Below are 27,866 nucleotides of genomic sequence, written 5' to 3'. Positions count from 1 at the left end.
AATTAGTATCTGGGGAGATGCGACAGTGCACATGGGGCTCCCTGGTCCCCTTCCTCCTACTTCTCACCCAGATGGGAAAGGAAGCTCTGCGTATCCGCAGAGGGTTGGCCCACCCCCAGAGCCCCCACCCCGGGTCCAGCATGTCCTGGAGAAACCCACCCTGGAAGCCACACTCATGTCTTCCACAAAAGGCTTTCAGGAAAGCACAGTGGCCTTCTGCAGACTCCATTCCAGGGACTCAGTCCTCAGGGGAACAAATCCCAGGCCTTCGTGACCCTGGCAGCCACTGGCCCTTCCCCACGTCCCTCTCCTCCATGACTCACAGCCCCTGGCTGCCCACGCTTAAGCTGTTTTAGGATTACGCAGTCACGGAACCACGGCACGTGTCTCAGAGGTTGCCTCGTTTCTCGGTTTCTCTTGCAGATTCTTGCAACTCCATGCTGTGTGCTGCAGGCCGGCCTTGAACTTGGAGCTCTGGAAGATGGGGGTGGAGGGGGAAACAGTGGCCCTGAAGAACATGCTCATTGGCGTCAACCTGGTCCTGCTGGGCGCCATGCTCAAGCCCTCGGAGTGTCAGCTGGAGGTCACCACGGAGAGAGTCCAGCGACGGGCAGTGGAGGGGGAAGGAGGTGTCGCCAGCTACAACACGTCCAGCAAGGAGCAGCCTGTGCTCTTCAACCACGTGTACAACATTAACGTGCCCCTGGACAGCCTCTGCTCCTCCTCCGGGCTGGAGGCCTCCGCCGAACAGGAAGTGAGTGCCGAAGACGAGACTCTGGCCGAGTACACGGGGCAGACCTCAGACCACGAGAGCCAGGTCACCTTCACCCACAGGATCCACCTCCCCAAAAAGGCCTGCCCGTGCGCGGGCTCGGCACAGGTGCTGCAGGAGCTGCTGAGCAGGATTGAGATGCTGGAGAGGGAGGTGTCGGTGCTGCGGGACCAGTGCAGCACCAACTGCTGCCCGGAAAGCGCGGCCACAGGTAGAGTGTGGGCTCCCAGGAGGGCAGGAGAGGGCTGAGCAGAGAGGGGGAAGGAGAGCCACGCGCCCCAGTGAAAGCCAGCCTCCCTTCACGGGGCCGTCAAAGGCAAGCTTGCCCGAGTCTGCAGCTCCCGGTTAACACGAGTGTCTCTAAGATCTAAGCGCAGCCCTTCCCCGGGGAGCTGCTGCAGGACTCTCGGCGCTGCTTAGCCAGTCTGAAATACATTAACCTGATCCGGGGGATGAGGCAGGTACATCAACACAGCACCGTGGACGGCGAGCGGGAATCTGATGTCTGATTTCATTCACCTTTGTTCTCAGAGGCTGCGGAACTGGTATCTGTTCACGTTAACCTGAGGGACGAGAGCAGGCAGGAGCTCCGTTCGCTCTGCCGCAGGCTTCCTCCCGTCTGAGTAAATGATGGTCCTCGCGCTCTCGGAGGACCTGTCCCCACGTTCTCCGCCAAGATGGAAGTTTTATCCCCGGCCCCTCCATAATACACACGTGCATGTGTATGTAAGTGCACACAGACTTGCGTGCACACACACACACATGCACACGCCTTCTCATACGCACACACTCACAGAGCTTATTCTAGCCCCCAGAAGGCTGAACGGTCAGGAGATCTGCCTCCAGCCTCACCCACGTCCCTAACTATATACTTAGGAGTTGCTCTCTTTACCGCTCCGGAAGACATGATGGAGTCTTCAGAGCCAGACTTTCTGAGTTCGAATCCCGACTCTGCTACTTCCTAGTTTGTGACCTCTGCAAGATGCATGACCTGTGCCTTCTTTTCTTGTCCACAAACGGTGGTAGAAAGAACATGAAGGAGTAACTGACTATAAAAGCTCATATTCAGATGAGACCCTGGCTTCCAGTAAGTGCCGCATAAGCAGTAGTGAGTGTTCACGGATCCCGGGGGCAGGAATCCTCTTCACTTTGGAACCGCACAGTTAAGTTCTTTGGGGAGAGGCATTTGTCATACAGCTTAGACTCGAGTGTTCCCCTCTATGGAGTCCAAGCTCTCAAGGCTTTCCCGGGAATGAAAGCAGGAGGTAAGAGGAGCGACATTTTCCCGTTCTGTGTGGCCATAGCTCCATGGGGGCACGTGGCCGGTCTTCGAGTATTGGGACATTTCATGGGGTTTTCTTATCTCCTTCAGCCAACACTATGGGTAAAACAATCAGGAGGATGGGAGAGCAAGTCCAGGTGCTCCTGTTCTTCAGTGAGGATGGTCAGGTCAGCTCATCTCTTCAATGGAGTTGGAGAGTCGGGTAGTCTCCGGGCAGGCCACCATGGACACGGACTGCCTGCAGCTCAGGAGGCAGGCTTCTTTAGAAGTGGGCTTTTTACCAGCCCCCCTCCAGAGTCCCTGGCAGATGTTAGAAGATCTACATGGAAGAGCTAAGTTAAGCAGTGTCAGTGGGGTAGCTTTTCAGGCCACGGGGGTTCCGTGAAGTAGCAGAACGAACTCCCTGGACTTCAACAACTCAGGGCCAAGTGCAGAGAGAAACAGGAAGCCAGCGCTCAGTTTGCGTCTGTTTAGTGCGTGCTAGACAGACACATGAACCCCTGTAGCTACACCACAGAAAGGCTGGGGCAAGGAGGCCTGACAGACTCACTGCAAGCGGTTAACTGAAGGAGGCTGAGGATGTGGGAAGCCTTCTTAGTGGCCCTGGCATGGAGGTTTGTGAAACAGTGGAACGCCTTGGCATGTCCAGAGAGAGGGGAGGGGCCTGGAACTTACACGTCCTGGGGACAGCCCCGACCTCATGATAAGGTGTGTCCTGTACTAGCACCCTCTGCTGCCCGGAGCCCACCTAACCTGCCTGAGACTTGCTGGGTGACAAACCGCGGCTTAAGCACCTTGGCCCCCAGCCCTCCCCCTGTCCCCGTCAGCAGTTCCTGGGGACACCTTCCAGCAGGTCACTTTGTGCCAGTCTCCATCCTAAGTTACACTTCCAGGGACTCAGCCTAAGTTACCCTGAACCCGAACTGGGGGACAAGGGACCGGATCTCGTTCACTTTGCCCCAGCACCAGGCTAGGCACAGAGAGCCCACCCTGCGGGGGGAGGGGGATATTCATTGAATTAGATGCGTGTGCCAAACTCTGCTTTGCTCGACTCCCACGAGGCACAAATGTGACCAGAAGATGAGTGGAGGTCCCTGCCCTCCCCCCTCTCCCCTCCCCAGCAGCACTTCCGGGAGACGCCACTGCTGCCCTTTGACCTTCTCCTTGACCATTCCAGGACAACTGGACTCTACCCCTCACTGCAGTGGCCATGGCAACCTTAGCCTCGAGTCCTGCGGCTGCATCTGCAATGAAGGCTGGTTTGGCAAGAACTGCTCAGAGCCCTACTGCCCGCTGGGCTGCTCCAGCCGGGGCGTGTGTGTGGATGGCCAGTGCATCTGTGACTCTGAGTACAGCGGGGACGACTGCTCCGAGCTCCGGTGCCCGACAGACTGCAGCTCCCGGGGGCTGTGTGTGGACGGGGACTGTGTCTGTGAAGAGCCCTACACGGGCGTGGACTGCAGGGAGCTGAGGTGCCCCGGGGACTGTTCGGGGAAGGGGACATGCGCCAACGGCACCTGTGTATGCCAGGAGGGCTATGTTGGCGAGGACTGCGGCCAGCGGCGGTGTCTGAACGCCTGCAGTGGCCGCGGACACTGCCAGGAGGGGCTCTGCATCTGTGAGGAAGGCTACGAGGGCCCTGACTGCTCGGCAGGTAGGAAGGGGGGACTCTGGGCATTTGGCAAGGGTGGTCCCACAAACCGGCTGATGTTCCGGGGACCTGAAAACGCCAGGCGGAATGAACCCCCACTGAGTGGCACTCATTTGCTTTCTGATGAGACAGATTGGAGGGGGGAATCTGAAAAGGTCAAGTTCAGGCTAGAACCTGGGTCTTTATTCCTGAGAATGGAACCAAGGAATGGCTATCATTATGCCAACTCCCCACTGTCCTTGAGGTGGGGCAGGCAGAGGGAGACCACGGGGCACACCTGAGACAGAGCTGTTCTCTAAGCCGTAGGCCTTCCGGGAGTTCCACCTGCACACAAGTCCCTCCCTCACCTGTGTCACCTCCCAGGGACACCCCCTTTACTGTGCTACTTGCAAAGGACAGAGGGCTCTGGGAGACGCTCTGCTTGTCTTGGAGCTCACAGAGTGGAAGGGGCCGCTGATTTAGGAAATGACCTAGCACTACATGGAGAAAGTGTTTGTGGGCCCGGAACTAAATGTACGCAGGAGTGACACACTGGAAGTGCTGATCAGCAACGAGCGTTCTAGCAATTAGTGCAGGCTGTTAAAAGCGTACGACTCATGTTGTTCCCGATGACTACACAGCAAACTGGAACCAGCCCCTTAAGTAATTCGCACTGTGGAATCCATCCCCTTTGTAGGTGATGTCCTAAGGTGGTTTCTAAACCCAACAGTGAGAAAAACACCAGTCTCACACTGTGGCGTCTTCTATTTTGTTTTCCTTTTTAGGCCCCACATCAGGTTATTTTCACGGTTTCCCTATTATTCATTCTCTTTTGATTAAATCAGCAACTGTTGCTGATGCATTTGCTTGTGTTTTAAGCAGTACAGACTAAGTAGTTGATCCTTTCCATTTAGGTCGCGGAGTGCCCACTGGAAAAATTTAGACAAAAACAAACAAGCAATTTAAAGCTTCTAATTGAGTGAGTCTAGGAATTTTCTGATCAGTATCTGACAGTTGTTTGCGGGTAAATCCTGAGACGCTAGCCTCACGCCTCCCCTCCTCCTCCAGCATTATCCATTGATTCCCACCCTCCTGGCAAAGCAAGCATCCTGTACACGTGACTTCAGCTGAGACTCTTTTCAAAGATCAATGACTATAATGAAAAGCAAGCCAATAATGCACTGCTTCGGAAAAACATTTCATATTCCTTAATCTGTCTTCCATATTCAGTCATGTCATTTAGCCTCCTCATTTTGCTTGCTTTCCAAAAATACCGTCGTTCTACCAATTGTTGCAATGCAAAGTTCCTGCCGAAGTTAAAGCCTCCTTATTTCTGATTCCTGAGTCCCCGGGAAGCAAGACTGAAACAGGAGCAGCTGCATCAGGGGGTGAGGCTCCAGCTGGAAGCTGCCGCGGCTTTTCCGCAGCTGCTGCGTGGACTTCCTTGTTGATGTTCCTCCAGAGCGCACGAGCTTCCCTGTAGGCTCCATCCTGGTTGGCCTGCACCCCCTGTCAAGTGTTTGACCCGCTTTTCTAGAGGAATGGGTTCAGATGCAAACGAAACCTTGATCTGATCCAGGGCACCAGCTGACCCAGAGAAAGCTCCTCCTGGCCACCTCGGGGAAGACACAGCAGCTGCTGGAGTAACCATGACGGAGCTGAGTCCAGCCCGTGGGCACAGGTGCCCTCGGTCTGCTCGAGGAAAAGCCTTCTGTAGGCCAGGAGCAGCGACTTCACAGGTTCACGTGCATGTAGGAGGGCAGCTGCATAATCTCCATCTGTTTCCATAGCAACCCTGGAGCCATTACTCATGGCAGGATGTACCGCTCTTAATGCCTGCCTTTTAAACCGAGTGCCTCAGGTCTCTCCTAGAGTAGTATCTAGGTCATTAGCTAAAGTGCTACTTGGCTTGCCCTTTGTGAAAAGACTGTAGGCGATGGGGCTATTTACCCATGTTGGACGTTTCTGGCCAGGTGCACACAGGACAACACTGCTGCCCCACTGCCTCCGGGCGTAAGGAGACGAGAGAAGGGTTAGGAAGGTGACAACATGGAGAGTCATAAAATGTGCTCCCTTGGAGGTCACTGCTTCCTCTTTGGCAGGGGCAGGGGAAACAGCTGCCCGTTGTGCGGATTTCATTCTGAGGCCCCCTAGGTCCCGACGGCGGAAATGCCATTTAACAGTGTCAGCAGGTGCCACCACATTTGACCCCAGCCTTGATCTTTGCTCTTTTATGCCAGGGGACAAAATTTCAAGCTTTCTGCCTCTGTTCTGTGTCTACGTAAAGGCAATGGAACAAAAAATTCATGCATAGGAGCACTTAAAACAGGCCTTAAAAAGAAGCTACTCCAGGCTTCTCGTTTTTACAGATTTAAAAATCAGCAGTTCAGGAAGACAGAGATTTTCTGAGAGCCAGGCAGCTCATTAATGGTGGAGTAAGAATGAGGACCCTGATCTTCTACCTATGTCTGGCACTCTTTAATCCTCTCTGAGGTGCTTAGTAGAACAGAATCAGAAAATAAAAACTTTAAACCCAAAGAAGTAGCCTTTTGCCATGAAAACCCAACAGTTGGCCGGCGCTGTGGCTCAATAGGCTAATCCTCCGCCTTGCGGCGCCGGCACCCCAGGTTCTAGTCCCGGTTGGGGCGCTGGATTCTGTCCCGGTTGCCCCTCTTCCAGGCCAGCTCTCTGCTGTGGCCAGGGAGTACAGTGGAGGATGGCCCAAGTGCTTGGGCCCTGCACCCCATGGGAGACCAGGAGAAGCACCTGGCTCCTGGCTTTGTATCAGCGCGGTGTGCTGCCGCAGCGGCCATTGGAGGGTGAACCAATGGCAAAAGGAAGACCTTTTTCTCTATCTCTCTCTCTCTCACTGTCCTCTCTGCCTGTAAAAAATTTAAAAAAAAAAAAGAGTAAAACCCAACAGTATCAAATGATTCAAGGTAAGAGTAGGGAAGTGCATGTACCATTTGTCCAGAGCTGCCCCCAGCACAGCACAGAGCTAGCCCAAACTCCCGGTGAGTCAGCAGGACCAAGGAACCACCGGAGCAGGGTCTTGAGACAGTCCAGGAAGCTGTTCCCCTGTAAACCCATCAATAGCCGCCTCTGCCTGTCAGGACTGTGGCCAACCCAACTCCTGACACTCAGAACCGCCTGCCCTTCAGAACACACACATCACAGGACCTGACTCCACTGCGCGCACCACACAGAACGTGAGACTCACCCAAGATCTAGAAAGTGAACAGCACCATTCCTCGCAGACAGGCAGCTCTGATTTCTCCAGACACAGTTCATTCTTTTGTTAACAGCCTACTGTTCCCCCAGTTCCATGGTTGAAACCCTAAAGAAAGGAAGACGCAAAACACTGCACTCACCATGAATTCACTGACTCAGAGCCCAAGGCTCTTCTGTAGTTTGCTTTACAGTTCAGTGTTATCTCACCTTATAAGGACTCCTGACACCCAATGTGCACAGCTACTGTTGACTTACAGGGGAGACGGTGATGGACCCACGCTCAGAGTCCTCCCACCAGGAGTGACTGCCAGCACCGCTCTCCCAGTCAGAAGTGAAGGCAGTGTGACCCCCAGCCTCAGGTCTCAAGCTAAGGCGCCAAGATAAGGGGAAAAAAAAAGTTCTGCTTCCAAATCCTAGAATGCTCTCCTTAGATCGCTCTCCATTGCCATCATTAGCTTCATTTTCCAGAAGAAGGAGCCATGAAGGGACACAGCGACTTATTCCAAATGCAACACGAGTCGTTGGGGACTTGGAATTTGAAACGGCCATTGCTGTCCTCTGGCAGGAGAGCCAGGCATAGGAAACCTGGAAGCAGTGGACAGCTGGAAGTAGCATGGCCAGACGCCACCTCTAGGGTGAGCACCAGTCCAGAGATCACACCTTGTGACACAGTCTGAATTATTCCTAATACAGTGCACTCGAAGGTGCTGTATATCAGCGAAAGGAGGCATTGGTGCACTACAACCCCTGTGCAAATGAGAGGAGAGAATACTGCCCCTGGAAGATCTATGTTTGAGAATCAGTTCTTCTGTGACCCAACTCCCTGACTTTTGGCACAGCTCTTAACTTGGGCCTCAGTTTCCCCATTTGCAAATAATAATTATAATAATAAATATGTCTACCCGAACTATCCCATAGGGATGCTATTAAAGGACTTTTACAAAGTCTAGTTGGATGGTGTGTCAGAACATAGTGTACACATTGTGAAAGGCTATGTAAATACAAAGTGGCATTATATAGTGGCCAAGAGGTTCTAGATGCATTCTGCCTGGGTTCATCCTAGCTTCTATGTTTTCTATGATCAATTTCCTCATCCATAAAATAGTGCTACCAGTAACACCCATCCCATTGTGTTGGTGAGAGGCTGAAATGGGATAATTCACGTACAAATGGTTAGCAGTATGCCTGGTGCATAATAAATAATGTATTCATACAAAACACGGACAGGTCCTCTAGGTCAACACTTCTTGCCTGGTTAAGGAGTAACCCTGTACACATTCTACAGGCTGTCCCAAAATACACAGTGTAGACCAAAGCTTTACCAAAATCAGAATTGTTTACAAAATACCATTTGAAGATTTAATCATTCACATTTTATTGATAATTCTTCAATTTTGCTTGTTTTTAAATACATTCTTAATTTTTTTTGTTTCCGTCATCATTTGCCATCTTCGATCAGAGGAAGCTCTACTTTCTAGAATGTTTCATGCAGTGAATGGTTTGGGAAAAAAGCAGTCACAGCAAACGTCCAGCACAGCAAATGTGCGCTGCTAACTTCTGTCCCTGAGACTGGGGTCAGTGAAAGGGCCTCCCTCTTGTGCCTGTGCCAAGGACTTCAGGGTTCATCTGTGAGCACATGAAGGCCGGGCACTCCCCACCACAGGCCCTGTGCAAAGCAGCCTGCCCATGCTTCCTCACTTACAAAAGTCAAAGAGTGGGGTCACCCAACAGAGAAATCCCAAACCAACGCCGCCCCTGTAGTCAGTCAATATATCCACTACATTTGAAGGTACTTGAAAAACTGGTTGCAAGATATCATTAAAAGATAAGTTTATTTTGCTGTAAAAATCTGAATTCTGTGCACCTGAGGGGTTTTCCAAAAGCGAATTATGAAAAAACTATGCATGGATTTGAAAATTTTTATGCACTTAGATAAATTTGGTTTAATTCAATTTTCCAGAAACTTTCTGAAGTACCCTCACAAAAATTTATAAGTTAATTCCGACCATCTAAATGTTGGCCTGATCTTTGGTTTTATCTATGAGCAGGTCCAATTACAGACACACTGGACACAGCCTCCTAATTGGTCTTGAGGGTTCAATTATTTAATGCCCACACCACTGGAGAATCCTCATTTCCCAAGTGAATCACACATGAAAGGCTGTTCCAATGTGGTTTAACCTCTGCGACTCTGTGTAGCGTTTAAGCCAGACAGGAGAGAAAAGCAAAGCTCTCAAGAGTGTTTCCTTATGGTCATCTCTAAGACAGAGGCCAGTGAAAATTAGTTTTACACAGCTACATTTGTTTCAAAACTTTAGTGGTCTCCTGGCAGAAGGGCCTTTGAGTGTCTTCATCAGGTCATGGTATCAGGACTGTTTTTGGCTTCTTAAATGTTGCGGGCCGGCGCCGTGGCTCAATAGGCTAATCCTCCACCTTGCGGCGCCGGCACACCGGGTTCTAGTCCCGGTTGGGGCGCCGGATTCTGTCCCGGTTGCCCCTCTTCCAGGCCAGCTCTCTGCTATGGCCAGGGAGTGCAGTGAAGGATGGCCCAGGTGCTTGGGCCCTGCACCCCATGGGAGACCAGGAAAAGCACCTGGCTCCTGGCTCCTGCCAGGATCAGCGCGGTGCGCCGGCTGCAGCGGCGGCCATTGGAGGGTGAACCAACGGCAAAAGGAAGACCTTTCTCTCTGTCTCTCTCTCACTGTCCACTCTGCCTGTCAAAAAAAATAAAATAAAAAAATAAATAAAAAAAAATAAAAATGTTGCAAGGTATCCAACAACAGTTCTTTAGCTCCACTTGCCAAATCAGATTGGCTTTCAAGGTAATCTGATGAGAGACACTTACAAAACTACCCAAAGATTTGTGCTATGAAATAGCTAACAACTGGCTCTCTAAAGGGAAAAAAAGTCAAAAGCCCAGATTTGTGACATTTGCCAATTTCCACGGTGTCAATAGTCTCTCCATGGTCAATTTCAAACTGCCAGCATGACATCACAGAAAGTGGAGCCGCGGTGAGATGTGCAGAATAGAATTATATGGTATTTCCACCAGAGAGATAGCAACACGTGTAAAATTACCCAGGGGCACAGATAATAGTAAGAGTAGTATAATCATTGGAAAGTGGTGAGTTTTGAGTAATTATTACCTTCATTTTTAAAATGATTTACCTCGTTGTAAATTTAGAAGATGAAATCCTTAATAATGACTGTATTTAACAGCAGTCTTGCAAAATTCCTGAAAATTTGACAATGAGCTTTCCCAAGCCAGCAGGTCTCCTTCTACCAGGAAACCACTAAAGTTTTGAAACAAATGTAGCTGTGTAAAACTAATTTTCCTTGGCCTCTGTCTTAGAGATGATGATAAGGAAACACTCTTGAGAGCTTTGCTTTTCTCTCCTGTCTGGCTTAAACGATACACGGAGCCACCAGTGCCCCAGTAACACATGACACTGTGGAGACTGGGGTACCAAGAAGACTGAGAACCTGCCTCCGACAGGAGTTCCCATCACGCAAACCCGGAGCCCCGCAGCACCTACAGACAGGGCATGAGGTGGAGGGGGTGGGGTGTTGAGATGAGAACAATGTTGAGTCCAGGATGGGGAAGGCAGTCCTCTGAGCTCACGCTGTCTGTGTTGCCTCCCGGTAGTTGCCCCTCCAGAGGACTTGCGAGTGGCTGGTATCAGCGACAGGTCCCTTGAGCTGGAATGGGACGGGCCGATGGCAGTGACGGAATATGTGATCTCTTACCAGCCGGCGGCCCTGGGGGGCCTCCAGCTCCAGCAGCGGGTGCCTGGAGATTGGAGCGGTGTCACCATCACGGAGCTGGAGCCAGGTCTCACCTACAACATCAGCGTCTACGCTGTCATTAGCAACATCCTCAGCCTTCCCATCACTGCCAAGGTGGCCACTCGTACGTACCATGCCCCTGTCCTGCTCCATTTTCCCTTTCTCCTACATGAGTTCATGGGCATTCATGATAGTAGTGTCTTTTCTTAATTCTCCAGGGATGCCTACGATAGTCACAGCTGTTGAGGGCAAGAGCTTCAGACGTGACCCACTTAGGGCAGGGGACAGCATTCAAAAGGCACTTCTGATAAAGACAGTTTCCAAATTCAGGCAGCTCCCATGAATTATAGAACAAAAAGGACAAAAAGTACTTTAATTATTGAGTACTGACTTGTTATAAGCTAGACTCTGATTAAAAGTCCAATAAAGTATGAGACTTATACAGACTTCAAATCTGGGAAGGGATTCAAAGCCAGGAGATCGGAAATAGGACGCATAACAAGCCAGTGCTAAGTGGTGTGGTACAGACAGGAAGTGTGTAGCGGAGTGGGGGAAGGATCTTACTAAAACCACAGCTGGCAACATCTACTTCTCACACAGAGGTGACATCATTTCTTTACGGTCTTTCCCTTAGCAGAATATCTTGGTAGTCCACTTTAGTTACAAAACTTGAAACTCTAGATTTTAGTGCAAACAAATTCAATGGAAGGGAAAGAGAGACCCAGAGACGGAGAGCAACCAAAGCCACTCTCCATGAGAAATCTTTGTTCTTTACAAAAGGAAGGAGAACTCCTATATGTATGTATATTTTTATGCTTATTTAAGTGTAGAAGAAATAGAAAAGACTGCACAGCAATTAACACTGATGGCATCAAAGAGTGAAATGAGAAGACAGGAAAGCACACGTTTCCTTCTGTCTACACCTCTAGATTCTTAAATTTGTTACAGGAAGACTTGATTACTTTCGACTCTCAAAAGCCAAGGTGAGGAATTCAGGTGAGAAAATGTTCCAGTAGCTTGGGTGCTACATTGTACCTTGAGCACCCCAAATTATTTCAAAATCTACACACACACAAATGCCTTATGTGTGAGGTCTCTTGAACACATGGAAAAAAAAAAAAACAAACCAGGGCTATGTCTGATGAAACTATGGAAAATAGTATGTCTAAAGGAGGTGAGGTGTGAGTGACATGGAGATTTGGACAGTCACAAGACACTGGAATAAGAAGTGGTTATGAAAGTATAAGTTCTTCAACATGTAGCAAGCCCCTGAGTCAGTAAACGGAATTTATCACCAGGCAAAGGATAAGAAACTTGAGCCTGTTTTATGTAGGTCTCACATGTCAGGGTGCAGGGGCCAAAACAAATGCCTATAGGAAGACTTGGTCTTGAGGGCTTCACTTAAGCCCAGGACTTGAACAGCACTTTGGAGAGTACACAGATAGGGACAGAAGTGAAGTCCTCTTGTCCTTTTGCTTTCCAGGTGACAAAAGCCCTGTTATACTAATGGACTGCCCCTATGAATGCTACCTATTAGTACGTCTTTAGTTATCCTTGCTTATTTCCACCAACCCCACCCCCAACCCCCTTTTTAACCCCCCTGGTCCCTGAGAGCTAGTTCTAAACATCTGCAGTGGTGTGCGGAGAGGCAGGCTCCACCCACTGCCCTCCCCGCCTTGCGTGGGGAGGAGTCACCACCTAAGAACCTGGCCCCACTCCCCTCTGTCACGTGCACACAGGGCAAGGAGGTTTCCATCTCCCAGGCTGTTATGTCAGCTCAGGGCACCCCTCAGGCAAGCTCCCAGGTGACAAGGGCAAAATCAAGTAAACTCACAAGTGGGTTCAGAATCACCCCTGCCTTTCAACCCGGAAGGAGGAGAAACTGTCGGCTTTCCAACGGGAGAACCCTCGAGAGGAAAGCTGACATGGGCGCGGGCTCCCTGGAGAACCGAGAAAAGCCGCACTGTCGTATTGCAGGGCTGAGAACTGGAACGCCATCAGGACAAGCATACTTCACCTCACTAAACCTGTGCGTGTGTATGTGTATGTGTGGCTGGGGAAAAGGACTGGGGGAGAAACAGAGGCAGATCTAGAGAGGAGAAGAAATCCAGAGCGAGGAACGGCTGAGTGAGGAAGAGAGAGAAACTGGAGGAAAGGAGAGAGTGACACAAAGCAAAATCCCCGGGATCTCCTTTGTCCTGTGTGAATGTTTGGTTTTGCTTGCCTACAAGAAACAGAAAATCCAGACCCTCCTGGACATGGGGATTTTGCTACACTGAAGGTGCCCATGCACATCAGATCGAGGAACACACCCTCGCCTGCATTCTGAAGCTGGCTCGCTCTACATCGTTAGCTGCCTTTCTCTGAGCCTCCTTTTCCTGCGTGGGAAATTGGAACACTGATGGTGGGCTATCTGCCTCCCAGGGACCCTGTTAAGCTTTCGAAGACAGTGTTAAAATACTTGGCAAAAGGCATTCCAGTCAATGCTGACATCTACTATGTTAGCAATGAAAGAAAACGATGCCTTTTGTGTGTTAACAGTAGCCTACTATGTGATAGCGTCAACGTATTGATTAGATTATGTTTGTGGCATTTGCTCGTGTGTTCCAGCAACACGGAGCACCAGGGCCACAAAGGAGGGGGCCAATCCTGCACCTGGACTCCCTGTGTTCATAGTGAAATTGGGATCATCCACCACTGGTTCTGGTACTCACGGAGTGAAGGGAATTCGCAGGACAAAGCACCTGTCCCTGCCAGGGTCAGCAATGACACTGTCATCCACATTGCTGTGTTCCAGATCTCTCCACTCCTCAAGGGCTACAATTCAAGACCATCACAGAGACAACCGTGGAGGTGCAGTGGGAGCCCTTCTCATTCTCTTTCGATGGGTGGGAGATCAGCTTCATTCCAAAGGTAACACTTGTCAGACTGTGCAAAGTCTTATGTGGAGCCGTCTACCTTCCACTTGGAAACAGGGGCAGCAAAGCAGGCACTCCCCCATATCTCTCTCCAAGCCATTAAAGACCCAAAGGGCATTCTGTGGGTGTCTGGGTTAAAAAATGTTTCTTTCACAAAGGCGTGAGGACTAACAAGAGTGATTCCAAGTGCAGCGCCCTGGCCCTGGATAACGGGAGGCAGGAAGCAGCCATCAGCTCCAGCTCTCTGCTGAGACAGCTCAGAGTTTGGGGAGCCATGATTTAGTGAGGATGAAAAAGTTGGAGCTTTTCTCTAGAACATCAGAAAAACCAACTGATAAAAAGTACAGTTATGGTTACCAGAGGCAGGGACGTTAAGTGGGAAGGGAGGAACGGGGAAAAGTTGATTACCAGGTACAAAGTTATAGCTAGATGGGAGTAAGAAATTCTGGCTCTACTGCACAATAGGGAGACTGTAGATGTTACAGTGTTGTATATTTGTCTATTCTTGAAAAACTAGAAGATCAGATTTTGGATGTTTTCACCATAAATAAATGTTAAATGTTGAGGACACGCACACATATACAAATATGTATACACACACACACTCTTATTGGACATTACACAACATACAGATGTATCAAAACACCACATATTATTATCCTATCACATAGGTACAAACTTTAAATGTCTGCTAAATATTTTTAATTATTAAAAAAAAAAACAAAGGGAAACCAAAACTGCATGAGTGACACAGTCAGGACACAGCTTCATTCTGTGCAATGCACCTACAGTCAACGTACATGGCTCTAATTCCTGAAGGTCAGAGACATAGCACAAAAACACCTTGATCTCTCTGCACGGTTCATAATGAATGTATAACCCAATAATCAAGCAACACTTTCCTTAAACAAAGCACGTAGTTCGTCTGTGAGTATAGAAGTGTCTTAAGGCTGGCGCCGCGGCTCAATAGGCTAATCCTCCGCCTAGCGGCGCCGGCACACAGGGTTCTAGTCCCGGTCGGGGTGCCGGATTCTGTCCAGGTTGCCCCTCTTCCAGGCCAGCTCTCTGCTGTGGCCAGGGAGTGCAGTGGAGGATGGCCCAGGTGCTTGGGCCCTGCACCCCATGGGAGACCAGGAAAAGCACCTGGCTCCTGGCTCCTGCCTTCGGATCAGCGCGGTGCGCCGGCCGCAGCGTGCCGGCCGCGGCGGCCATTGGAGGGTGAACCAACGGCAAAGGAAGACCTTTCTCTCTGTCTCTCTCTCACTGTCCACTCTGCCTGTCAAAAAAAAAAAAAAAAAAAAAAAAAGAAGTGTCTTAAAGCTGTATTTCACTTTACTGATCTGAAAGCTGACTTTCTTCCACGGCCAGTGCTGTGTGCCTGACTCTAGGATTCCACGCTTGTTGCCCCTCTCAGTGTTCACCCCAACTCTCACACTCAGCGGGTTTAAGGTTCCATGTGCTCCTTCCCTCTGTCTCCATTCTTCAACATCAGAGAGCAGTTTTTCAGTCAGTCATCACACTTACAAGTGACACATTTTTGGCTAACTAGAATGTGATTTTATCTTTCTTTTACTTCAAAATTCTTGGAATCATGTTCTGTTGTAGCTACAAAAGAACTTCAAGTTCATAAAGTGTGACCCCTCTTTCTACTTTCAGTTCAGTTTCCTTTATAGAGACTAAGAGAACTTAAATAACACTGTACACTCTGTTGAGACAAAAACACGTCTCAATTTGCTGCCCCAGGGTTCTGTCAGCTAAACCTGAGTGTCTCACTCTCTTTTGTGGAGATGATTACATCATGGCAAGCTAAATGCTTCTAAACAGGCTTTCTTTTTATTTTTTAAAGGTTTATGTTATTTATTTGAAAGGCAAAGTCAGAGAGAGAGACTGATCTTCCATCCTATCCGCTGGTTCACTCCACAGCTGGCCACAATGGCCAGGGCTGGGTCAGGGCAAAGCAGGAGGCAGGAGCTTCATCCAGGTCTCCTACGCTAGTGTCAGGGCCCAAGCACTTGGGCCATCTTCTGCTGCTTTCCAAGGCATTAGTAGGGTGTTGGATTGAAAATAGAGCAGCCAGGGGCTGGTGCTGTGGCATAGCAAGTAAAGCCACCATCTGCAGTGCCGGTGTCCCATATGGGCGCCAAATGGAGACCCAGCTGCTCCACTTCCAATTCTGCTCTCTGCCATGGCCTGGGAAGGCAGTGGGGGATGGCCCAAGTGCTTGGGCCCCTGCGCCCACGTGGGAAGACCTGGAGGAGGCTCCTGGCTCCTGGCTTCGGATTGGTGCAGCGTTGGCTGTTGCAGCCAACTGGGGAGTGAACTGCAGATGCAAGACCTCTCTGTCTGTCTGTCTGTCTATCTATCTGTCTCTCTCTCTCTCTCTGCCTCTCCTTCTCTCTCTATGTAACTCTGACTTGCAAATAAATGAGTAAATATTAAAAAAAGAAAATAGAGCACGCAGCACTCATATGCCCATATGGGATACCAGCGTCACAGGCAGCAGCTTTATCTGCTACATCACAATGCCAGTCCCTCAACAGACTTCCTTTACAAATATTTTATTATATGTCTAATCTGATTTAAAATGACCAATAGAGGATGGCATGCAACTGGGGATGTCACAAGGCAGAGAGAATACTGTCACTCTACTGCTCAGGCAGGAGAAAACATGCAGGTTTTGGTGTTTTATATCCAGTGTGTAGAACACTAAGTAAGAGATGGGGTGGCCAGGGCATGGCAAGATTAAAGACACGGCTACGTGGCATAACTGCTGTGATCTGTAGCGTGAAGCCACTGGGGGCATCTGTAACACGGATTTATAAGAGTGTGGCTACAATTACACACAAGGCGTCCTGGGAGACATAAACAGAGAGCGAAGAACTGGGGAGAATCGAGTTGTCACAGAAAGGGCTCTCTCTTCCACTCCCAATGACACAATAGGGAATGTACGATTGACAAACAGAGCCAGACAGAAAGATGGATGAGCTAGATAGAAAGCCAGATAGATAATAAATCCTGGACTCAACATCAAGTTGCCCTTCATCATCCTCTCCTCCACTTCTCCTTCTTCTCCGCTTTGTGCTAGTCTATGTAACATGCTTCCCTTTTCTTTCCTTTCTACTCCATGGTTGTGTCCCTGAGTCTTAACTCTTACTGGTGAAGGGGAAACTAGACATTGATAGATTTACACCCAAAGTAACAGCATGAACAATTCCAGACATAACAAAATAGTAACTGTGGCTCAAAAAAGTTCAAGATCTTGGTGTGGAATATGTTGTGTGTGTGCAAAAAGATGTTCACATATACATACACACACACACACACAGCGATACTCCTGTAAATAGCCAGGGGCACACTCATCATGATAAATGGCCCAAAAGTGATGGATGCTAACCATAACCATAAATCAATTAATCACGGGCAAGAGCCAAACTGCATTGTTTCATGACTAATTTGTATTGGTGAACAGCAAACTCAAGAGAAACCAAAGAAATGTTCTTGAAAATTGGTTCTCCACTTGCCAAATCCTGAGAGGGGTGCTGGGTTTTTTGTTGTTGTTGTTTGTTTGCTTTTTTTGAGACTACTAAGAGTTGTTCCCAGCCCCAGCCACTCAGCTATCAGTCAGGAGGGGACAGATGTAGCCTCCATTTTAATTCCCGGTTCACAGTCTGTGTCCACCCTTGTATCCTTCATCAGGCTTCTCTCCGAGTGATGTTTTCCTTTTGCTCTCTCTGCCTCTCCCCTTCTTCCAGAACAATGAAGGAGGAGTGATTGCTCAGCTCCCCAGTGATGTTACCTCCTTTAACCAGACAGGACTGAAACCTGGGGAAGAATACATTGTCAATGTGGTAGCTCTGAAGGAACAAGCCCGGAGCCCCCCGACTTCAGCCAGCGTCTCCACGGGTGAGTGTCTCCAGCCTTCTCCCACTGGTCTCCCTTAGGTCACTCAGCAGAGTGGACCACAGAAGCACCCAAGCAGTAGACAGGCAAGAGAGGTGCTAGACTCCTGCTGCAGCTGAGATGGTGTGTGTGCCTGGAGATGGAAGTTTACCAAACGCTTCGCTGACTACACTCAGTGCTCCTTCTGGCAGGCCCGGAAGTCTAGGCGAGGATTCTAGCGGAGAAAGCGCTTTGCTATGATCTCCCATATATTTTCTCCAATCTTCCTTGTTATCAAGAGACCCCATTTCCCAAAGCCCTGGTGCCATGGGAACTAGAAAGAGCAACTCACTCTCACCTCTCCTGAGATCTGGAGAAAGTCAGCAGAATCTTCCCAAACTTCAGTTTGCTTTACAGTGACGACAATAGTTCCTCATCCTCTAAGTCTGTGAGGACCATATTAGGTGAGCCATGTAGTGGTTAGCCCTGCACCAGTGAGAGTGCTCAGTACTTGACTTATACAGTGGATGCAGAAAACACACTTGGGCGTGAAGGCCATACATGACAAAGCTTTGAAAACAGTCACTGTTCACAAGGATGGATTCAGTTGATTAGCATTTCGTCCTCATGGTTCATCTCTGTCAAGATACTGTATTTCCAGGACTGATTCTTAACTGTATCCTACTTTCGCGTTATCACTTCCTTGGCTAATGAAGGACGTTCAGCTTCAATGCTGTCAATTAACAATTGTGATGCATCGTGTGTGCCTCACCAAGAATTTGTCAAGTTATCAATAGTATCTGCTATTGTTTTGGGATTCTCATCTTCTTGATGGGAGAGCTGAGACTGAGACTAAGTAACTTCCAGTTGTTAGTAACAAGGACTGAAATAAAAAGCTTTATTTTTCAAGAACAGAAATTAGGCCGGCGCCGCGGCTCAATAGTCTAATCTTCCGCCTTGCGGCGCCCGCACACCAGGTTCTAGTCCCAGTCGGGGCGCCGGATTCTGTCCCGGTTGCCCCTCTTCCAGGCCAGCTCTCTGCTGTGTCCCGGGAGTACAGTGGAGGATGGCCCTAGTACTTGGGCCCTGCACCCCATGGGAGACCAGGAGAAGTACCTGGCTCCTGCCTTCGGATCGGTGCAGTGCGCCGGCTGCAACACACTGGCCGCGGCGGCCATTGGAGGGTGAACCAACGGCAAAAGAGGAAGACCTTTCTCTCTGTCTGTCTCTCTCACTGTCCACTCTGCCTGTAAGAAAGAAGGAAAGGAAAGGAAGGGAAAGGGAAAGGGAAAGGGAAAGGGAAAGGGAAAGGGAAAGGAAAGAAATTAACACCCTAGAAACCCTATCTTACGCTATGTGGATCCAAAGTAAACAGCATCAGGTGCGGAGGCTTTATGCTTGGTCTGGAAAACACTGGTTGAAGACTCCTGTGGCTTCTGTTAGTGCCACGGGGGCTCCACGGCTGTGACGGGAGCTAGGATCTGGTGGAGACCCAGGCCTCTCACCGCCCCCTCTCCTGCACCTCCAACCCACGGCAGCCTCCCTCCGATCTGTTTCACATTGTGCACTTCCACATAAGACTCTGTTCCCATAAAAAGAAGCTGCACCCAAGAGAAGGCTTTAAAAAGCACTGCTGGAGTCCACGTATTCTTCAGGAGAAACCCCATGGCCCTCAAGTGTTCTGCAGGAAACTTCAGACAGCAGAGGCCGGAGTCTGGCCACTGCTTGGTGCCCAGGGAGTGGCTGGAACCTGAGGCGTTGACCTGGACAGCAGGTGCCGAGTCCCCTCTCCTGATAGAGGCTGCATCTCGGCCCCAGGCCACTAAGAAAGCACTGGTACTTTCCTTCCAAACTATGGAGAGCCCTTAGAGAAAGGCGTCCAACCTAGCCTGAGTCTTCAATTCAAGCCCTATTTCTACAACAGTTGTGCTATTTTTTGGCTTGGAAGCTCCTCAAGATTAAAAGTACCAGATCTGCAAAATTTGTGGCAAAGCTAAGTCAGACTTTAACAAAGAAAAATGCCCCCGTTAATATTTTGGCAATTATGAAACCAATGAAAACAAAAACATTCCAATTTACTTTTTGGGTAGGATTTGTGTTGTATTAGGGCTTAAATCGAAGGCAGGCGGACACCTTCTTAATTGGAAGGGGACCTTACCTCCAAGTAAGGGCAGCCTGGAGGCCGGCTCCCACCCTGTCCGCTGTTTGTAGGAAGGACTGTGTAATTATTTCCTTCTACTGAGGTCTGACCTACACAACCCCCTCCTGGGAAGCCCCAGCCCTATCCGGCACTCAGGCGGCCTTCTTCCAGGCAGGCCATTTTCTGAATGCAAATTACAAGACCCCCTGCAGCTCGAGCCCTCTGTGCTGCATAATCACATCCTAAGAGGGTCCATCCATTAGGATTAGGGTTTTTGAGATTTAAAGAGCTGAAGGACAACAGCTGTACGTGGTCACTGGGGTTTGCCCGATGCCTTTCTGGTTTTTCAAGATGCTCAGTTCAGTGGGAGGCTCCCCCCTCAGCAACTGTGGCTCAGGGGTAGGCCTCACTTGGCAGCTAGGAGGCTGGTTCCCACATCTCACAGCTCACTTCGTTGAAGTTAAAAGGATGTGAGAAAGAGCACACCAAGTGTGGCGTGCTGAAGCCGCCTGGGTGTGTGCACAGCTTAACCACACTTCTCCCTCAAGCAGTGAAAAGCGGGACTTCATCGCCATGCTAACCAGGGACACCCACATGGCCTGGGGGTTTTCTCTTTGGCTGATGCTAGGCCCCAAATCCTAGCTGCTCAAGAGAGAACAGGACTGGGCTAGAGCCAGGACAGTGGGGTGGGGGGCGTCCAGCTTCCACGAGCCGAGAGGCCCCCTTGGTCTCGAGGTGGTCCTGAGGGAGACTCCATTCTGGAGGCAGATTATGGGGTGACCCTGTGGGGACTGGTCCAAAGCAACTCTTAGGTCTCCGGTAACAAGGAAGAGAAACTTCTTGAAACTACCTGACGTGAACCAGAGAACTCACTGGAAGAACATGAAGTGTCGCAGGGGAACCCAGGTCCAGAGATCATCTGAGCCGCACAGAAACCCTCCACCTGGGGACCCTCAGCTGCCGCGCTCTGTGTTTCTAGGACCTGCTTACGGGCAGGGCACGCACTCCTACTCCTCCCTGAGTCTGCTCCCGCGGCTCCCACCCCTCCTCCCTCCCCCTCCTCCCTCCGGCTCCCCCCCCCCCCCGCCCCCATGTCACAGGCACTCACTTCTACTCTCTCCATAAGTCTTCTCCCTCTCTTCCCTCCTTCACCGCTCCCTGGGTCAGATCTTTTCTATTTCTGTGTGAAGAACCCTGGTTCTACACGGTCCAGCACAGGCCAATTAGAGAGCCGGAGTCTCCAGTTCCAATTGCAAATCCTTGAAGAATATTATCATGAAGTGAGTCCGCTCAGCCAGAGGGGTACAGTCACACAATAAACGGGACTGGACCTCATCTTTCCCCTCCCAGGTCACAGGGGAGCCAGCCATTCCTGCAGACACCCCTGGACTTCGGTCCCCCCTCAGCCCTGTCCTGTCTGTCTTCTACACTCCTTGACTTCTCCCCACCCTGGCTGACTCAGTGTGAACAGGACTGGACTCCAGGGGAATGGAACCGTGGTTGGTGGGTCTCCCACGATATGCGCCAGGCCTGCACGAGGAACACGTGGCACTCGGAGGAACCTAGACTCCCCGTGTGTGACAGCAGCACACTCCTGGCTCAGGAATACGCAAGAACAGATGGGAAGACTGTTCCAAAGATAGGGTCATTTAAACTTTCTTAATTTGTTTTACTTATTTGAAAAGCAGAGAGACAGACACAGATGGACAGACAGAGAGAGAGATCTCCCACCTACTGGTTTATATCCCAAATGCTCCCAACAGCTGGGGCCAGTCCAGCTGAAGCTGAAAGCTATGAACTCCATCCAGGTCTCCCATGTAGGTGGCCGGGACGCAGCTACTTGCCATCAGCACTGCCTCCTAGGGTGCAAATCAGCAGGAAGCTGGAATCAGAGCGGTCAGGACGGCCAGGACAGCCAGGACACACAGATGCGGGCACTCCACTATTCACTGCACCAGATGCCCGCTCCAGCTGGGACCTGTTTTGTTCAGACAAGCAGCTCTCCCCAGGGATGCCATTGCCCATTGGGATTTAGCAAGGCTGCTGCAGCTGGGCTGACTGGGGTGTTAGCACACAGACAACTTTGGACCACTCATCATCACACCGTTTGGCAACCCCGGTGGAAGTGTCAGACGTTTAGACAGAGAGGGTCATTTCCTATGTCTCTCCCCAGGACTCAAAGAAGGTGAAAGTTGGGCAACGGGCACACCCAGAAGTACTGTTCTCAGTCCTGTGTCTCTTGACCGGCAGAAGGAAATAGGTCTGAGCCTCTTAGGCCAGGAAATGCTCTTCTCCTTCCAGTACCTGACAGCCTGGTGAAAGGAGGTTGTTTCCCTCTTGCCAGACTACGTATCCTTGGGAAAGTTATCTCACCTTACTGCGTCTCATTTCCCCCATCTGAAATAAGACAATAATACTCATCCCTCTCTCTCTCTTCCTCCCTCCCTCTCTCTCTCTCCCCATCTCCCTCTCTCCCTCTCTCTTTCTCCCTCCCTCTCTCTCTCTCCCCCCTCTCTCCTCCCCCCTCCCCATCTCTCTCTCCCTCCCTCCCCCCTCTATCTCTCTCTCTCTCCCTCCCTCCCTCCTCCTCCTTCTTCTCTCTCTCCCCCCTCTCCCTCCCTCCTCCCTCTCTCTCTCCCTCTCTCCCTCTCTCCCTCCCTCCTCCTCCTCCTTCTTTTCTCTCTCCCCATCTCTCTCTCCCTCCCTCCCTCCCCTCTCTCTCCCTCTCTCCCTCCCTCCCTCCTCCTCCTCCTTCTTCTTCTCTCTCTCCCTATCTCCCTCCCTCTCTCCCTCTCTCTTTCTCCCTCCCTCTCTCTCCCCCCTCTCTCCTCCCCCTCCCCATCTCTCTCTCCCTCCCTCCCCCCTCTATCTCCCTCTCTCCCTCCCTCCCTCCTCCTCCTTCTTCTCTCTCTCCCCCCCTCCCTCCCTCCCCCCCTCTCTCTCCCTCTCTCCCTCCCTCCCTCCCTCCTCCTCCTCCTTCTTTTCTCTCTCTCTCCCCATCTCTCTCTCCCTCCCTCCTCCTCCTCCTTCTTCTTCTCTCTCTCCCCATCTCTCTCTCCCCCTCCCCCCTCTCTCCCTCCCTTTCTCTCTCCCTCCCTTTCTCTTTCTCTCTCCCCCCCTCTCTCTCCCCATCCCTCCCTCCCTCTCCCCCCTCTCTCTCCCTCTCTCCCTCCTCCTCCTCCTTCTTCTTCTCTCTCTCCCCATCTCTCCCTCCCTCCCACCCTCCTCTCTCCCTCCCTCTCTCCCTCCCTCCCTCCCCTCCCTCTCCCCCTCTCCCCCTCTCCCCCCTCTCTCTGATCGACCAGGAGAGGGCTGATACCAAAGGCTTACTTCTCACCATGCGTTTTGTTCTATCTGATCCTTTTCAGTCATTGATGGGCCCACGCAGATCCTGGTTCGAGACGTCTCTGACACTGTGGCCTTTGTGGAGTGGACCCCACCCCGAGCCAGAGTCGATTTCATTCTCCTGAAATACGGATTGGTGGGTGGGGAAGGCGGGAAGACCACCTTCCGGCTACAGCCTCCCCTGAGCCAATATTCGGTGCAGGCCCTGCGGCCCGGCTCCCAGTATGAGGTGTCGGTCAGTGCAGTCCGAGGGACCAACGAAAGTGATGCCACAACCACCCGGTTTACAACAGGTAAGACTGGCATGGGAGGGAAGCAGGAGGTGGGAGGGTCGGGTTGCACCAGCTGATGGTACTGTCGTGACAGGAGGAGTGAGATCCTGTGCTAGGGCATCCGTGTCCCCACAGACACTGCAAGACCAGAGGGAGCGGGAGGAATCAGGCCCTCCCACTGATGTCACATCAGAGCAAAAGGGGAAAAGCGGGCATTCGCGGTGAGGAGGGAGAACTAGATTGTCCTCCCACTGCTACCAGCCAGACCTGATACCTAACACAGCACCTTCCCCTGTGGGTCTCAGGTTTCTCAGTCGTAGGATGACAAGTCTGTCTTGAAGACACAGAAGCACACGTGTTGCTAGCTCAAATGGCGATTTGGTGAGGGTCCAGGAGAGGCGACCCTTCCTCAAGATGTCTTATTGCCCTTCTCTGGGAAGTGTTGCAGTGACTACACCTGTATCATACTATGCTATGATGAGGGAGCGCCTCGGCCCTGCGCAGAGCCTGCCCTGTGTAACCAGAGGCAGAGCTGCAGAGAGAGGCCCTGGGACTCAGCCACTGCCTGGAGGCACCAGCTGGAAGGCGGACGGGAAGCCTGCGTCCCAGAGCTGCTCACGAATGCTTCCTTTCTCACTGTGATAACCAGCCCCCCTTCCCAAGGCTGCTGGGACGCCCAGGGGCTTCTCGGACAGTCAGGACAGGCTGGGCCTTGGGGTGGCTTGTCCCTTGACTCCCCGAGCACCGAGCAGTCTGGCCAGCTACTGGGCAAGTAGAACAGGCACCGTCCCAAGGACAGGCTTCCTGGAGCCCACACTAGGTCAGTGAGGGCCTGCAAGACGACTCATGGTTTAGTCTCCATCCAGTCCAGGGTCACAGCCTTGGCCTCTGTGCCCTGGGGAGGTCACACAGGAAGGGATGCCACTGCCAGCTCCAAGTTTTCCAGGGATCAAAGGAAGAGGCAACATCTGTCAAACCCAAGAACCAGCATCTTCCTACTGAATCAGGTAGAAGGAATCACACAGGCAAGCATCCTACCTTGAGCAAGACACCTGGACCCAAAATGGCCCCTACATGGAGCCCGTAGCTTTGCATTAGAGCCAGACAGGTCTGCAAACCCAATGGCCACAGTGGACCTGGGAAATCCTACCAAGTGGCAGAAGCTGGGGAACTTCTCAGCATGGAGGAACAAGCAGAGGCCTGGTCCCTGGTGGGCAACCAGTCCCAGGAGAGGGGTCCCAGGAGAGAAGGGAGCAGAAGACACGGCCCAGCCTTGCTGCAAAATACACCACCAGGCTGGGCGGTGTATGGTAGAGCTCCTAACACTCAGAGAGAGACACCGGAGAGGAAAATGCTTCCCCTTTAAGAAGAGCCGGTGTTAGTGTGGACCAACTGGAGGAGCCTGGGCTAGATCCTTTAAGATTTATTTATTTAGTTGAAAGGCAGTTATAGACCGGGGGGGGGGGGGAGAGACAGAGACAGAGACAGAGAGAGAGAGATTCTATCCACTGGTCACTCTCCAAATGGCCACACCAGCCAGGGCTGGGCCAGGCCAAAGCCAGGAGCCTGGGTCTCCATCCGGGTCTCTCACACGGGTGGCAGGGGCCCAAGCCCTTGGACCATCTTCTGTTGCTTTCCCAGGTGCACTTAGCAGGGAGGTGAATTGGAAGTGGAGCAGCTGGGACTCCAACCAGGGCCACTGTGGGATCTGCATTGCCGGTGTCACAGGGAGCAGCTAACCACTGCGCCACAACACGGGCACCAGCACTTGGTCCAGGAAGAGAACACTCTAGTCTTCCTCTCCAGCCCAGTGCTTCACACTCTGCTCCAGCCAAAGGGGTATCACTGGCGGAATCTTTGCTGGTTTCGCCACAACACTGGCCCTTCTCTTCCCTTCTCTCTCACTTAACCAAAAGCATTCAGGGTAGAGCATGAGGAAGGAAGTCCCACAACATCCTTCTCTGGTTAACTCAAGGTCTGCCTTTCCCCACTCCCACCCCTACAACACACTTGCCCTGGGTATCCGTATCTCCCATGGACCATGCGTTGGGCATTTTTTTGCCTTCATTTCAAGACAGTTTGTGTTTGGAAAGCGGTTTCTTTGTGCTCCACTCTGATAAGGCGTCTGAAGAGGCAAAAAAGGAGAAGAGAGCTCTCCAGTAGCAGGATGAAAAGCAAATTCTTGATGTGTGTGTGTCGACAAGATGGAAGCAGGATTGGCTGGCGGCCCAGGAAAATTCCAATCAAGACAATTACATTCTGCCGCCCAGGAGCGCCTCTCGCGTTCCAGCTCGCTGCTGCGCGATTCTGTTTCCGGTTGCCTGGCGGATGGGCAGCTGTGAGGGGGCTGCCCTCTGAAAGCAACCTCAGCCTCTACCTCACACCTGCTCCCCTCTGCCACAGGAGGGGCGGGGGTAGCCAGGCTGGGGATTGCCCAGCAGATTCGGAGACAGGCTCTGAAGGCCTGGGGTTGGCAGGTGCCAGCTGAGGGGTGAGAGGGTACCCAGACCCGCGCGGTAGGGCCCTCAGTCATTTCAGAACTCCGCTTAAATTCAAATTAACCAAAGTGCTTTTCCAGGTGATGGCTTCGACACTAGGAGCGCGCTAATTGCACAGGCAATTAAAACAGAGATTTGCTTGCTGCATGGCGAGTGGGGTATCTGCCTGGGCCTTAATCTCCTCTGAAAATGGAGAGAGCTCTGATGGAAGCGCAGCGAGCCCAGGGGCTGCAGAGAGGAGCCTCAGGGACCCAGAGACCACTCTGCAAGCTGCCTGCCCTTGGCACAGCGAGCCCAGGGACTGCAGAGAGGAGCCTCAGGGACCCAGAGACCACTCTGCAAGCTGCCTGCCCTCGGCACAGCGAGCCCAGGGACTGCAGAGAGGTGCCTCAGGACCCCAGAGACCACTCTGCAAACTGCCTGCCCTCAGCAGCCCTCCCTGGGCAACGCCAGGTGTGGTGGTCCCCTCGCAGGCCTCTCTGAGTGCAGAGCCTTCAAGGCACCAAGCTGATGCACCAGGGCCTTTGGCCAAGCAGAGGCTGCTCCTTTGACCTGAATGCCTCAGACCTGTCTTCAAAGCTGTTGGACTTGCACTGTGTCCCCTGAAATACTGCGGAGGTCACAGCCTCCAGCACCTGTGAAGGTGACTCATTTGGTATAGGGTCTCTGCAGATGAGTGAAGACGAGATCATGAAGGGTGGGCCTTGGTCTAACATGACTGTGTCTTTATACAAAGAGGGCATCTGGGAGGCAGAGACAGACATACACCCAAGGAGAAGGAATGTGAAGACAGAGGAAGGCACGGACAGCACGGTTCTTCTGCAAGCCAAGAAATGCCAAAGATTGCAAAGACACCAGCAAATCACAGGACACGAGGGCAGAGGCACGCAGCAGTCTCCCGCGGCCCTTGGAAGGAAGCCACCTGCCAATACCTGCAGCTCATACCTCCAGACAATGAATTTCTGTTGTCCAAGACACTTGATTTGTGGTCCCTTTTATAACACAGCCTTGGAAAACTACTGCACATGGCCAAGTCACAACCGTTCAGGCCCTACCTGCTTGGTAGTGATCCTACTCTGATATCCTCCAGAAATTCTTTCCCAGTTCAACCTGGTTAGCACTCTGCATACGGCAGAGGGGGCCTCCTGCCTCCTAAGACCAGCTGCCCCGGGTCGGAGCTGTTCTTCTCCCTGGACCATTCCACCCAGACCTCCTAAATGCTCCACAGCTGACATATTCCACAAGGTTTGTCCAAAGGCTCTGCAGTAGCAAACGAGATAGAGACCTGCTCACATTCAGTCACTTAATATGTGCTTATTGACAACCTACTAAGTGCCAAGCACTGTTCTGGGCATTGAAGCTACAGGATAAACAAGACAGACAAGATCATGACTCAGATGAGTTGCATTCCAGTGGGGGAGACTGAACCATGAAGAAGGAGAAAAACAGACCAAATCATTTCAATCAGGAGTGCTGTGACCTGCTCAGCTCCCACCTACAAGGATGCCCTTAAGCTGGCCCTCCTTGAGGTCAGGCTTCAAGACCCAGGGGGAGCAAGAAACTCCTCCGTACCCCTGCCAGAAACCACCTCCCAAGCACTCGTTCTCAGCACCCACATCACAGGTCCCCTGACTTTGGCAGTGTCTGATCCCTTCATAGAAAATGCCACCCCTGCACACAAGGCACAGCCCTGTGGTCGAGAAAAAAAAAGCCCATGGCCTTCCATTTCCGAGGTCTGGGTTTTCCAGGTACAAGGCTCAAGCTGAACCCCAACCCTAACTTCCTTGCGCCCCAGTTCATTGCGGGCTACACACCCCCTCCCTCCGCCCAGTCTCTCTCTGTGTGTCACATTCAGGGACCAGCTTGTCTCCCTCCACATATGCCTCCCCTCAGACTCCCGGCTCCACCCCCTGCTTGGGAAAGAACACGCACGCACATCAAGAAAGTACAGCGTGTGGATGCTAAAGCACATTGAGTGAGGAAACATCTCTCAGAAAAACAAGCTGCGGAGACGGACGTAAATCTGCTTCAAGATTCCCTCAATTTACACCACTAAACAGAACACGTCCCACGGAAGCCTCCGCATTCCGACTGATTCACAGCACTCCAGTCT

The 27,866-nt window shown here is 51.5% G+C and overlaps 1 protein-coding gene across 3 annotated transcripts in view; it reads left to right on the top strand.

Moving 5' to 3' along the window:
* TNR (tenascin R) overlaps positions 1-27,866 on the top strand; it is a 435,083-nt gene that overhangs the window by 340,482 nt on the left and 66,735 nt on the right. For 2 of the 3 annotated variants that reach the window (XM_070077161.2, XM_089299432.1), the window contains exons 3-8: positions 424-983; positions 3,232-3,708; positions 10,562-10,825; positions 13,499-13,614; positions 17,372-17,522; positions 23,007-23,276. In XM_070077161.2, the coding sequence (XP_069933262.2) occupies positions 482-983; positions 3,232-3,708; positions 10,562-10,825; positions 13,499-13,614; positions 17,372-17,522; positions 23,007-23,276 (1,780 nt within the window). In that variant the 5' untranslated portion in view covers positions 424-481. The remainder of the gene's footprint in view (positions 1-423; positions 984-3,231; positions 3,709-10,561; positions 10,826-13,498; positions 13,615-17,371; positions 17,523-23,006; positions 23,277-27,866) is intronic. The other variant, XM_070077163.2, reaches the window with a different exon arrangement.

Source organism: Oryctolagus cuniculus, chromosome 7 (assembly GCF_051225735.1).
Source record: "Oryctolagus cuniculus isolate XC-2025 breed Fujian yellow rabbit chromosome 7, ASM5122573v1, whole genome shotgun sequence".
Taxonomy (NCBI): Eukaryota; Metazoa; Chordata; class Mammalia; order Lagomorpha; family Leporidae; genus Oryctolagus; species Oryctolagus cuniculus.
This window is presented reverse-complemented; position numbering and strand designations above follow the sequence as displayed.